General features: G+C 49.1%; 1 protein-coding gene across 3 annotated transcripts in view; it reads right to left on the bottom strand.

Annotated features, from left to right (window-relative positions):
• Positions 1-2,735: 2,735 nt before the first annotated feature.
• Positions 2,736-13,401, bottom strand: part of EZH1 (enhancer of zeste 1 polycomb repressive complex 2 subunit) — a gene marked incomplete at both ends in the record, with an annotated part of 28,798 nt that continues 18,132 nt past the window's right edge. For all 3 annotated transcript variants that reach the window (XM_080713235.1, XM_080713233.1, XM_080713234.1), the window contains 8 exons: positions 2,736-2,796; positions 3,066-3,150; positions 4,148-4,228; positions 6,058-6,139; positions 6,532-6,627; positions 7,420-7,598; positions 12,111-12,236; positions 12,801-12,841. In XM_080713235.1, the coding sequence (XP_080569361.1) occupies positions 2,736-2,796; positions 3,066-3,150; positions 4,148-4,228; positions 6,058-6,139; positions 6,532-6,627; positions 7,420-7,598; positions 12,111-12,236; positions 12,801-12,841 (751 nt within the window). The remainder of the gene's footprint in view (positions 2,797-3,065; positions 3,151-4,147; positions 4,229-6,057; positions 6,140-6,531; positions 6,628-7,419; positions 7,599-12,110; positions 12,237-12,800; positions 12,842-13,401) is intronic.

The raw sequence follows: 13,401 nt of genomic DNA on the forward strand, positions 1-13,401 counted from the left end.
ATGGTCTGTAGTGAGCTCCTGTGTTGATGTCTCATGAGTGCTACTGGCCACTCACCGGCCCGCTCTCAGGCCTTCACTCTAAAATAGGGCGGTGCCGGCTGTGCCCCTGGCTCTGAGCCAGTCCAATAAAACAGAGTGGCAGAGCCCGTCTGCGTGTGGTGGCTGGTGTCGCGGCTAGCAGATAGGTGGGGTGACTTGAAGGGAACGTGTTCTCTGAATCTTTGTGCCACCTCCCAAGGGCCCGACTGGCTCTTGTGGGACCACTTGCTGCCCCTTCCCTGGATCTCAGTGGACAGTGGGGGTCAGAATGCTGAAGCTTCTGCTGGGTGTGGTGGCGCACGCTCGTAAGCCCAGTACTTGGGGAGCTGGGACAGGAGGATCACTCTGTGACTGGTCTCAGCTACTTAGTAAGACTCTGTTTCAAAATAAAGACTAAAAAACAGGGCTGGGGGTGTATCTTGGAGGTAGAATGCCCCTGGTGTTCAATCCCCAACACTGCAAAAATTTTTAAAAATGCTGGCACTTCTGCCTGACCTTTTCTGTACTGCCATCCCTGGACCCTTTCAGCTCCAAAGCACATGGTACAACTCACCAACATGGATTCTTACACTTTATTAGATAAGAGGTCACAAGCCACAGGACTTTAAAGTGCGTGAAATTCACTGGTGATAAAGCCACATGTACACCAGCCTCCCCCCAGTCCCCATCACCTTGCTCACGGGCCATCGGTCCATGTGGGAGGAGGGGTTGAGACCCGTCATTAAAGGTAGGGGACGGCAGGGACGAAATGCTAGAGGAGCAGGGGTATCCGTGGTCTGCAGCTCGGGGAGGGGGGTCAACCTGTGATTCTGCTCGCTGATGGAGGGCAGCCTAACTCCCAAAGGCTAGAAACAAAGGTTTCTTACCCATTCCTACGGCCAGCCCCTGGCACTGCAGACGGACCCGCCTCCTCCTCCTCACCTTTCTCTGGTTTTCCCCAATAACTAATGAGTCATTCCGAGCCCACAGTCCTGCTTGAGGGTACCCCTGATACACACATGAACACCACCACAGGAGATGGAGATTTCAGAATCACGGTGAGGGCTGCCATCAGGAGCTGGCTGGGCGTGTGCTGAGTGCAGGGTGTACAAATTCCCGCCAGTGTGGTCAGAGTATGTTAGCGTGTGCGTAGGTGTGTGTGCTCCCACCCACACGTACATACACGTTTGCACATCCCACACAAGTCCCTATGGCAGCGTGGCCAGAGGGAGCCCCACTTCCGCTATGGAACAACCACTGGGGTCAAGGGGAGGGTGTGGTCAGCACAGGCTGGGGGAAGAGGCTCTGACTCCCCAGGGAGAAGGGGGAGGCCTGCTCCCCATGCCAACACTCCCCAGGCTGGGCTGTACCACTGAGTCCTTCCTACCCAGCACAAGCTTCCTTGTTCCCTGCCAGCTCAGCCCCAGGGCAGCTCTTTCTGGCTTCAGTCTTGTGCATTTTTCTGTGTTAAGCCAGCTCCTTCCACCTCCCCCAGGAGATGAGACACAACTAGAGAAGAATCTTCTACCAGCTTCCTCCCTCCTCCAACTCATAAGTGGGGTTTGGGCAGGGACCCTGGAGAACATGGCTCAAACTCCACCCCAATCTACAGACCTTCTAAAAGAAATAAAGTGCTTTGCTCTGCAAGAATCCCAGAGAGAATGGTGCTGCTGCGGACCAGGACAGGTGGTCTGCCTGCTTCTCAACACTGCAAATACCCTCTGCCAGTCTGGCCTGCACTGTGACACCATCCTGAACCCGTGCAATTGCGCCCCTCGCCCAGCTGCAAACACCTACTGCTAACTCATCCCTTCCTGTCCAGACGGCAGGTGCTCGAGATGGGGAGTGAATCACACCAACAAGCTTTCCCCCCCTAGCCCAGCTACCCCGAAGAGGTAGCCACATGGCCCCCAGGCCTGTCCCAGCCTCTGTGGAGAAGGAGGGCCTGAAAAGAACTACAAACCCAGCACACCCGAGTGCAGTGTGTGGACAGCTTGCATGGTCAGCAGCAGCAGGATGCCTGACTGGTTGCTGAGCCAGAACTTTGGAAGGAGCTGGGCCACGGGAGCCTGCTCCCGGGAGTCCACAAACAGTTACCTACCCACCTCCAGAGTATAGAAGGAAGGCTTTCTCAAAGCCTCCCGGCCCGAGCTTTGCAGTTTAACTGCCATTGCCATGCAAGGCCAGCACTCGGCTTTCCCTCCTCCAGCCTTGAACCCGCACTCTCTTGGTGAATAGCCTGCCAGAGGGAAGAGGCAGGAGGATGACCATCTCCCTCTGAATTCAGCCTGTGCTGCCTGCCAGGCTCACCTCCATCCCTGGGTACTCGAAGGCTCCAGGGACTGGTTTCACTCAGATGTGCCTGGCACCCAAGTACATAAGGATCCTTGGTTGGGAAATCTAAAAGACAGTGCCCAAGTTGATTCCTGAGGCCGGCAGTCTGAGCCCAGGGAAAATCAAGGAGTCATCTGCCCCGTGCTCCCTCCTCCGAGAGGTAGCCTCCCACGGCTGCAACTCTCTCCGAGGGAGAGCGCCCCCTCGCTGCCCAGCGCCCCCTCGCTGAGAAGGGTTTGTCCCAGTGGAACACAGCTGAGGTCTCACTAAAGAGGGAGTGGGTGGGAGGTTCTCGGTGTGGAAGACACAGTGCAGGGACTCAGCAGCAGCGGTGAGTACGTGATAGCTGAGGCAGGGCCGCCGCTGGCTCAGGGGCCGGAGGGCTAAAGGACGTCAGTCTCCCGCTCGATTCCTACGTACTTGAGGGCATCAGCTTGGCTGTACCTGTCCCAGAGCGGGGAGGAGGAACCAGGTTACTCTCAAGGCTTCTGTGATGGAAAAGATTGGGTCCCCTCCTGTTCCACTTCCCCTCTCGCCATCCCCCAACAGCTGTTTGCAAGATTCTCACTTCAGAGGCAAAGCTCCAAAGATCAGTGTTGATCACGCTGCGACCCTTTCCACTCATCGTGCCCACAGGAAACCCCCTAAACCACTCCCAACAGTCACCCCGCCTGCCCCAGGGCCACCTCCTGGGGATCCAGCAAGCACCTCACCTATAATCAAAGAAGAGCTCTTCCCCAGCCTGAATGGCCCTCTTGGCAAAGATCCCAATCCGATGATCTCCATTCACCATGACCACTGCAAAGGGAATAAACCCAAGGCTAGGTAGGTTCCTACCCACTGTAAGCAAATATTCAGGAGGCTTCTGGGAGGACTTTCTTCAAATTCCCAGTGCAATCAAATGGAATTAGAAAGTAGTTGATCAAAGTAATTATCTTTATATTTTTGGATCTGTTACTCTGGCTAATGATACGGGGAAAGAATTATCTGTGTGTGTGTGTGTGTGTGTGTGTGTGTGTGTGTGTGTGTGTGTGTGTTACTGGAAATTGAACCCAGAGGTGTTCTACCATTGAGCTCTACCTCAAGCCCCCCCCCCTTTTATTTTGAAATAAAAAAAGTCTTGTAAAGCCAGGCGTGGTGGTGCACACTTGTAACTCCAGGACTTGGGAGGCTGAGACCGAAGGATCACAGTTCGTGGACAGCCTCAGCTACTTAGTGAGGCCCTCTGCAACTCAGTGAGAACTGGTTTCAAAATAAAGAATAAAAAATAGGGCAGGGAGTGGAGCCCGGAGGTCGAATGCCTCTGGGTTCCATCCCCAGACCCGCAAAAAAAAAAAAAAAAGTCTGGGAATGTTGCCCTGAGGTAGAGGGCCCCTGGGTTCCATCTCCAGTACCTCAAAAAAATAATAAAATAAAATAAGGTTGGAGTGTGGCTCAGAAGTACAATGCCGCTGGGTTCCCTCCCTAGTACCACAAAATAAATAAATAAAAGTAAAATAGGTTTGGGGATGTAATTCAGATAGGATATCCTTGGGTTCAATCCCTAGTACCACCACCAAAAAAAAAAAAATATATATATATCTTTAAATCATATTTATGAGAAGTGTTTTTAATGCAGTCAGTGAAAAAGCAGATTATAAAACACAGAGAGACCTAAAATGATACCAGATATTAATTGTGATTATCTTTGAACAACAACAAAAAAAGAGCTCAGCTATGAAAACTGAACTATGAACAGAAATCGCAGTGAGCGAGGCACTCACCCCATCCCCACCGCCCGCCAGTGAGGACTCACCTTTGGCATAACAGTTGGGGTTCACTGAATGGTTTGCAAATCGGATTTTGTTTCCTTTCCGGGTAGCATCCACTACAAAATCTGTATGGTGTAAATAGGAGAAAAACATGAGTGCACTGAGCAACTCCACAGTTCTTTAGTCTGAATTAAAATCAGTTAACTGGTAACAGAAACAATTTAGTCCAATGAAAACAGGAGCTGGGGAAAGCCCGCAGCCTGAGAGATCTGCCTTGTGCTTGGGTACACCCTTGCTTGAATTACAAATCTCCTCTTCCCAACTATTTGGTAGAGAGGTATCTTCCTTTTTCTTTTCTTTCTTTTTTTCTTTTTCTTTTTTTTTTTTTTTTGGTACTAGAGAAGGAACCCAGAGCCTCGCACATGTTCGGCAAGCACTGAGCTATGCCCCCGGCCCTTTATAAAATTTTATTTTGAAGCCAGGTATGATGGCACACAATTGTAATCCCAGTACTTAGGAGGCTGAGAGAGGAGGATCATAGGTTCAAAGCCAGCCTCAGCAATTTAGCAAGGCTCTCAGCAACCTAGTGAGACTGTGTTTCCAAATAAGATATAAAATCAGGCTGGCGATGCAGCTTGGAGGTAGAAATGTCCCTGGGTTCAATCCCCAGTACAAAAAAAAAAAAAAATTATTTTGAGACATGGTCTCACTAAATTGCCCAGACTGGCCTCAAACTTGTTATCTTCCTGCCTCAGCCTCCAGAGTAGCTAGGATCGCAGGCATGCACCCCTCTGCCCAACAGGCCAGGCTGCTTTTGGAGGTGGGCATGCTCAGTGCTCTTACTTCAAACACAACCCAGAGATGGAGGTGCTCCCAAAGCAAGCGAAGCAGGGCCTGTGGGTCTGAGTTAGAGCTCATTACTTTGCTCCACTCGTTTGCTGGAAGACTGAGAGCTGGTCTGAACCTGGACCATAGCAAAAGAAGCCTGGCAGAAAAACCTGCACTTGCCGGGCGTGGTGGCTCATGTCTACAACCCCAGTACTTGGGAGGCTGAGATAGGAGGATCCCAGCCTCAGCTACTTAGTGAGGCTCTCAGCAACTTAGTGAGACCCTGTTTCCAAATAAAGTATAAAATAGTTCTGGGAGTATAGCCCGGAGGTAGAAAAGCCCCTGGGTTCCACCCCCAGTACCACCAAAAAAAAAAAAAAAAAAAAAAAAAAAAAGGTTGGTTGGGGGTGTAGCTTGGCAGTAGAATTCCCCTGGGTTCAATCCCCAGTACCACAAAAATAAATACATTTTAAAAAAAGGGCTGGGGATGTAGCACAGGTAGAATACCTCTGAGTTCAACGCTCCTCCCCCTTAAAAGAAGAAGATAGAAGATGAGAATAGAAATAAAATAGGGCTGGGGGAGCTATATCAGAAATAGAATGCCCCTGGCTTCCATTCCAACTACCAAAAAATGTAAATTAAAAAAAAAAAAGCCAAGGGTGGTGGTGCACACTTGCAATCCCAGTACTCGGGAGGCTGAGACAGGAGGGTCACAAAATCAAGGAAAGGCAGCCTCAGCCACTTAGTGAGGCCCTCTGCAATTTAGTGAGGTCCTGGCGGCGCACGCTTGTGATCCCAGCATTCGGGAGGCTGAGACCGGAGGATCGCTCGCAGTTCACAGACAGCCTCAGCTACTCAGTGAGACCCTGTTTCAAAATAAAGAATAAAAAATAGGGGAGGGGGTGTAGCTCAGAAGTTGAATGCCCTTGGGTTCCATCTCCAGACCGGCAAAATAAATAAATAAATAAAATAAAATAAAATAAAAATAGTGCTGGGGGTGTAGCTTGGAGATAGAATGTCCCTGGGTTCAATCCCCACTACTGAAAAAATAAGTAAATAAAAGAAGAAGAGAAAGAAAGACCTGCATAAGACCCCCTTGGGATGAGAGAGAGATGCCATGCCATACCATTGTTGAGATTGAAGAGGAAGCTGGACATGTATTTGTCATAGACTTTCCCTCGCCGATCAGCTTCATCCTGGGAGATGAGCTGCAGAGATAGACAAGGGACACACGGGGGGGGGGGGTTTCAAGCTTCTGCTTAGGCGTGGCACCTGCCCTAAAAGGGCTGGGAAGGAGCAGCGTCACACAGAGGTACTGAGTGTCGTGGCGAGGCTCGTGGGAGAGAGGACCCGTGACATGTGGCTCCCGTTCCCACCCATCTGACCAGTACTCAGGCCGTAGAGAGCCCTACCCCCTGTGTGGCCTGAGTTACCAAACAGTGGTTTGTTTCAGGACTGCAAACAGTTCTGTGGGTTCCCCCAAGAGGCCACATGAGAACTCTGCTGAGTTATTTAGAGACGAATTCACAGAAGCCTGGCCCACAGAAAATCAGAGTTTTCTCATCACACTAAGTATGTGTGCCAAACCCATGGCGCTCACCTCACCGCAATATTCAGAAATGAATTCATTCTTCTGCACGGACTCCTTAATGAAGGTGCCCCATCCGGCCACATCGGAGGGTGCCAGCAACAGGTGCTGAGGGAGAGGGAGGCAAGCCTCAGACAAGAGCGTGTGTGAGTGGGCATGTGCACGCACGTGTCTGGGGGGCAGGTGGAAAGAACGAGTGGCTGTTAAGAGGATCTGAGAACAGAAAAAGGTGTTAGCCACGGTTCTGGGGGGGGGAGAAGCAAGAAGGGGAGGTGGTGGAGGAAGCAGGACTTGACTTCCTCTCCCTGGGGGACCTCCTGGGCCTGAGCTCCTGGGCAATCACTGCTATGTGGAGTAAAGATGACAGTGTCAGGGTTGGGGATGCAACTTACTCTACAAGGTTTGTCGAATATCAAGACCCTGGCTTCCATCCCCAGCACCACAGGAGGAGGAAAACGAACAGTATCAGTGGCGCACCCCCTCTGCTCCTTTTATTTTATTATTGTTATTATGAGTGGGGATTGAACCCAGAGGCATTCTAGCTCTGAGCTACAGGCCTGCCCTATTCTGCTTTTTTTTTTTTTTTGGAAACAGGGTCTTGCTAAGTTGCCGAGGCTGGCCTCAAACCTGCACTCCTTCTGCCTCAGCCTCACGAGTACTGGGATTATAGATGCGTACCACCATGCCTGGCACCCTCTCCTCCTTTTACTCTGATCAGACTAGGGACCATTTTTCTGATCCCATACTAGGTCAGAAACTCCATCAGTCCAGCAATGTGTGTCTACTGGGACGTATCAAGCACCTTCACAGACCAACCCTCTAAGGAGCCTGGGGAAAGAGGACGCCTGGCACTATTCCACCTCTGCCATCTGACCACCTGGGCCCGTGTGAAGGCCTCACCTTTTTGAGGCCACGTTGAATGCTGCAGTTTTTGCAGGAGACCACCTTGCAGTCCCAGTGCTCCGAGGCCCCGCAGGTGAGGCACAGGTCGGGGTCGCACTCCCGCACAGCCAGGTAGCAAGGACACTGTTTGGTATTGCACTGGGTCTTACAGCGACAGCCTGGGAAACGATTCTGACCTGGGGAGGGAGACAGGTAAGGTTAAGAAGAGAAGCAGGAAGCCGGGCGTGGTGACGTACGCTTTTAATTCCAGCATTTGGGAAGCGGAGACATAAGGATCGCGGTCTGCGGACAGCCTCAGTTACTTAGTGAGGCCCTTTGCAACTCAGTGAGACCCTGTTTCAAAATAAAGAATAAAAAATAGGGCTGGGGGTGTAGCTTGAAGGTAGAATGCCCCTGGGTTTTATCCCTAGTACTGCAAAATAATAACAACAATAATAGCAACAACAAAAAAAAAGACAACAAAACGTTAAACAGGGCTAGGGATATAGCTCAGAGGTAGAATGTCCTTGAGTTCAATCCCCAGTACACAGTGTACACACACACACACACACACACACACACACACACACACACACACACACCCTACTGGGGTGAGGGCTAGACTCAGAGCCAGCAGAGAAGTACATGTGATGTGTTCAAGGATATTTAGCAAAACAGGAGACAAAGTCCCCTCCCAGGAATCATATACTCAAGTACTTTCCCTGGACAGTGAAGTGACTCCCAACACTTGTGCCTCCTAGTCAAAAGAGCAGGTGGGACTAATGAGAAGTGACTCTTAGAGTCCCCAGCAGTCCTCCCCACCTCGTCCCCCGTGGCAGAATTTGGAAGGGAGGTGGAGAAAACCCTAGAGAAAATGAAATCAGAGCTTTTCACTGGTAAATCCTCACCATCAAAACAAGCATCATTTTGAGAACAGAACGCATCCGTTCCACACCAGCCGCCTCCGCCCACGGCCCTCCCAGCACTAGCATCTCTGCTGAGGCTAGATTGGTATCTATTCTTTGTTAGGAGATGGGCAGAGCACAACAAACTGGGTCCCGCCTTCTGCAAGCGCTGGGGGCTGCCACCAACGGCCCAGCTCCCAGTGAAGAAAGGCAGGCAGGCATGTGAGAGGGCCACGCGGCCTCTGCTGACACCCAGGCCCGACTCCTACTTGATATAACAACTCCAGCTGTTAAGTGAAGTAGACAGAAGTAGAATTGTGACCTTAATTTTTTAGTGTGTGTGTGTGCTAGAACCCAGGGGCATTCCACCTTCAAGCTACATCCTCAACTTTATATTTTTGTTTTTTTGTTTTTGGTGGTACTGGGGTGGAACCCAGGAGCTTTCAACCTCCAGGCTATACTCCCAGACCTATTTTTTTAATATTTTATTTGGAAACAGGGTGTCACTAAGTTGCTGAGAGCCTCACTAAGTAGCTGAGGCTGGCTTCAAACCTGTGCGATCCTCCTGTCTCACCTCCCAAGCGTGGGGATTACAAGCGTGTGCCACCATGCCCGGCTATATTTTGGTTTTAATTTGGAAACAGGGTCTCACAAAGTTGCTGAGCACCTGCCTAAATTGCCAAGGCTGCATTTGAACTTGTGATTTTACTGTCTCAGCCTCCCAAATACTGGGATTATGATCATGCATCACTACACCCGGGTACATTTTTTTTTTAAAGACAGGGTTTCTTGCTGGGTGTGGTGCTGCATGCTTGTAATCACAGTACTTGGGAGGCTGAGACAGGAGTATCACAAGTTTGAGGACAGCCTCAGCAGGTAGTGAGACTCTTATCAACCTAGTGAGACCATGTTTCCAAATAAAAGTAAAAACTAGGAAGCCAGGCATGGTGGCACCTGCTTGTAATTCCAGCATTTGGGAGCCTGAGACAGAAGGACTGTAGTTCGACAGCCTCAGCTACTTAGTGAGGCCCTTTGCAACTTAGTGAGACCGTTTCAAAATAAAGAATAAAAAAGCAGGGCTAAAAGGGTGTTGATTGGAGGTAGAATTCCCCTGGGTTCCATCCCTAGATCCAAAAAAAAAAAAAAAAAAAAGAAAGAAACAGGGGTCTCACTATATTGTCCAGGCTGGCCTCAAAATTCCTGGCTTCAAGAGATTCTCCTGTCTCAGCCTCTCAAATGTTACAGGAGCATGTATGTCACTGTGCTTGACTATAATTTCATATTTATATAAACATATAAATACACACACACACACACACACACACACACACACACACACACACCCGGATTGAACCTATGGGCATTCTACCTCAGAGCTCTATCCCCAGCCCTTTTTATTTTTTGCAGTACTAGGGATTAAACCCAGGGACAGTCTATCTCTGAGCTACACCCCCAGCCCTATTTTTATTATTTACTTATTTATATATTTATTTATTATTTATTTTTGCAGTAATGGGGATGGAACCCAAGGGCATTCTACCTCCGAGCTACAACCCAGCCCTATTTTTTATTCTTTATTTTGAAACAGGGTCTCACTGAGTTCCAAAGGGCCTAAGTAGTAGCTGAGGCTGTCTGTGAACCCCAATCCTCCTGTCTCAGCCTCCCAAATGCTGGGATTACAAGTGTGCATCACCTTGCCTGGCTATTCTTTATTTTGAAACAGGGTCTTACTAAGTTGCAGAGGGCCTTACTAAGTAGCTGTGGCTGGCCAGGAACCTGTGATCCTCCTGTCTCAGCCTCCCAAGTAATGGGATTACAAGGGTGCGTCATCATACTCAGCTTATTATTATTATTTTTTTATTCTGAAAAAGGGTCTTGCTAAATTGTTGAAGCTGGCCTTGAACCTCTAATCCTCCTGTCTTCACCTCCCAAGTACTAGGATTACAGGCATATGCCACCATATGCTACAAATTTTTTAGAACAACATTATGAGAGGGGAGACTGACTGCAATTTGAGGGAAATGATTCCTCTGTCTCTTCATTCTCCTTTGGAAAGGAAAGTATCTCATTTCTATTTGACTGACGCTTTTAGAATCATAAACCTAAAATAAATAAATACATATACATATATTTATTTACTTATGGTGGTACTAGGAATTTAACCTGAGGGTATTCTACATCTGAGCTACACCCTAGTCCTATTTTTTATTTATTTGTTTTTATTTATTTATTTATTCTTTTGGAAGTACTGGAGATGGAACCCAGGGGCATTCTACCTCTGAGCTATAACCCCTCCCTCCTTTCTTCTTTTCTCCTTCCTCCTTCCTCCTTCCTTCCTTCCTTCCTTCCTTTCTGTACCAGGGATGGAACCCAGGGGCTTTCTACCTCTGGGATATACTCTGAGACCTATATTATATTTTATTTTGAAATAGGGTCTCACTAAGTTGCAGAGGGCCTCACTAACTAGCTGAGGCTGGCCGCGAATCTACGATGCTTCTGTCTCAGTCTTCCAAGTACTGGAATTACTAGTATGGGCCACCACACCTGCCTAACCTATAAAACCTTTAAAAAATGTTTCTAGTTGCTGGGTGTGATGGCACACACTTGTAATTCCAGCATTTGGGAGGCTGAGACAGGAGGACTGGGGTTCACAGCCTCAGCTACTTAGGGAGGCCATTTGAAACTCAGTGAGACCCTGTTTCAAAAATAAAGAATAAAAAATAGGGCTGGGGGTGTAGCTCGGAGGTAGAATGCCCCTGGGTTCTATCCCTAGTACCACACACACAAAAAAAAGTTTCCAGTTGTATACACCTGTAGTCCCAGCTACAGGGAGACTGAGGAAGGAGGATTGTTTGAGCCCAGAAGTTTTCAGCCAACCTGTCAACTAGCAGGGCCCTATTTTAGTTTTTTCTTGCTCTTTCTCTCTTTCTTTTTCTTCTTTGCAGTGCTAGCGATTAAACCCAGGGCTTTGCTAATGCTGGGCAACACCTCTACCAGTGAGTTACATCCCTAGCTCCAAGACCCTGTCTCTTAAAAAGAAAAAAAAAAGCCAAATGTGGTGGCACATGACTATAATTCTAGTACTTGGGAGGCTGACACAGGAGAATTACAGGTTGAAGACTAGCCTCAGCACCGGAGTGAAACTCTCAGCAGCCTAGCGAAGCTGTTTCAAAACAAAACAGAACAGAAAAAAGGGCTGGGGGTATAGCTCAAAGGCAGAATGCCTCTGGGTTCAATCTCCAGTACCACACAAAATAGCTGGGCATAATGGCATTTGCCTGTAATCCCTGTACTTGATTTGTAATTCCAGTACTTGGGAGGCTAAAATAGGAGAGTCTAGATTTGAGGCCAGCCTTAGCCTACTGTTTCAAAATAAGAAACAAGCCAGGCGTGGTGGCGCACGCTTGGGAGGTGGAGACAGGAGGATCGCGGCAGGATCGAAGCCAGCCGCGCTGGCTTAAGAGACCCTGTTTCCAAATAAAAGTATGAAAAATAGGTGTCTGGGAGTGTAGCCCAGAGGTAGAAGGGTTCCATCCCCAGTACCACCAAAAATAAATAAATAAATAAAAATAAAAAGGGCTAAGGGTGTAGCTCAGAGATAGACTGCCCCTGGGTTCAATCCCCAGGACCAAACAAATCAAACAAAACTCCCCCCCAAAACCCTTTCCTCATCTTCAGTATCTTACTTTTCCTACAGAATGCCTAAAACATGGCAACGGAAATATGAAAAGCCCCGGGCAGCACAGGGGAAGGAGGGCAGGGCCGACGCTCGCTCGGAACTCAGGGGGAGCTGAGCGCTCTTACAGTCTGGGTTGCACTGGCAGAACTTCTCACAGAAATTCTGAGTCATGATGCAGGGACAGGTGCTGTCACAGGGGCGGTCTGGGTGGTCACATGGTTGGTAGTTGTACACCTGTGTAGAAGAGTTGTCTAGAGGAGAGAAGAAAGAGGACACTGCTGTGACCGGGCTCCCTCTGCCCTCTCCTCTCAATGTCCCACTGAGTGGCCTCGTTCTAACCGTCACCCCGGGCACACACTTAGCATCTGAGGTGAGCACGGCATAGGTGACCTTAGCACCAGGCTATGGTTGGGTGATCTGTTTTGTGGGCAGGGTGTGGAGATGGCCTGTGATAACAGGGCAGCTACTTGAAACATGAAAAGAGGTCTGTGACCTGGCAAAGATCACACAAGAAAACGCAGAGACCACAAGGGCCTTAACTCCTCTGTCTAAGTGGGCTTCCCAGCTGCAGGAAGAAGCTCAGCTATTCTTATCTGCTGCACAGAAATCTGCAATGTGCGGAAGCGGCCGGGTCAACAAGTGCAGCTGTAGGTGGGGCAGGGTGAAGGCCGCCGAGTCCACTGCTAAGAACGCCTTGGGGGAACCCGCGTCTCTTCCATATATGTGTGTATCTGGTGCTGGGGCTGGAACCCAGGGCCTTTGCCATGCTATGCATGTGCTCTACCATTAAGCTACATCCCCAGCTTGGAACTTACCTTTCTTCAGCTGAATTTTCCTGCAGTGTGCAGCCCACAGCCTACAAAAGAGAGAAGGTGCAGGTCTGGGTCAGGGCCCTTGGGAGCTCTGCCGATATAGGTAAATGACTGTAGGTAAATGACACTGTCCTTCAGAGCAGGACCCACACTGTAATCTGGGTACTTGGGAGACTAAGACAGGAAGATTGCAGGTTCAAGAACAGCCTCAGCAAGTAGTGAGACTCTTATCAACCTAGAGAGACCCTGTTTCAAAATAAAAAAAATAAAAGAGAGCTGGAGGTATGGGTTGTAAGTAGACTGCCTCTGAGTTCAATCCCTAGTACCCAACCCCCCCCCCCCCACACACACACATACAGAGTGAGGGGTATAGGGAACCCAGCCAGGCAGAGTGTGAATTTTTCAAAAAGCTTCCAATCAGCTGGACATGGTGGTACATACTTGTAAATCCCAGCATCTGGGAGGTTGAGACAGGAGAATCACAGGTTTGAGGCCAGTTTCAGCAACTTAGTGAGGTCCTCCATAACTTAGAAAGACCCCGTTTCAAAAATAAAGAATAAGCTGGGCGTCGTAGTGCATGCGTGTAGTCCCAGCATTTGGGAGG

This window comes from Muscardinus avellanarius (assembly GCF_963383645.1).
Source record: "Muscardinus avellanarius genome assembly, chromosome: 16".
NCBI lineage: Eukaryota > Metazoa > Chordata > Mammalia > Rodentia > Gliridae > Muscardinus > Muscardinus avellanarius.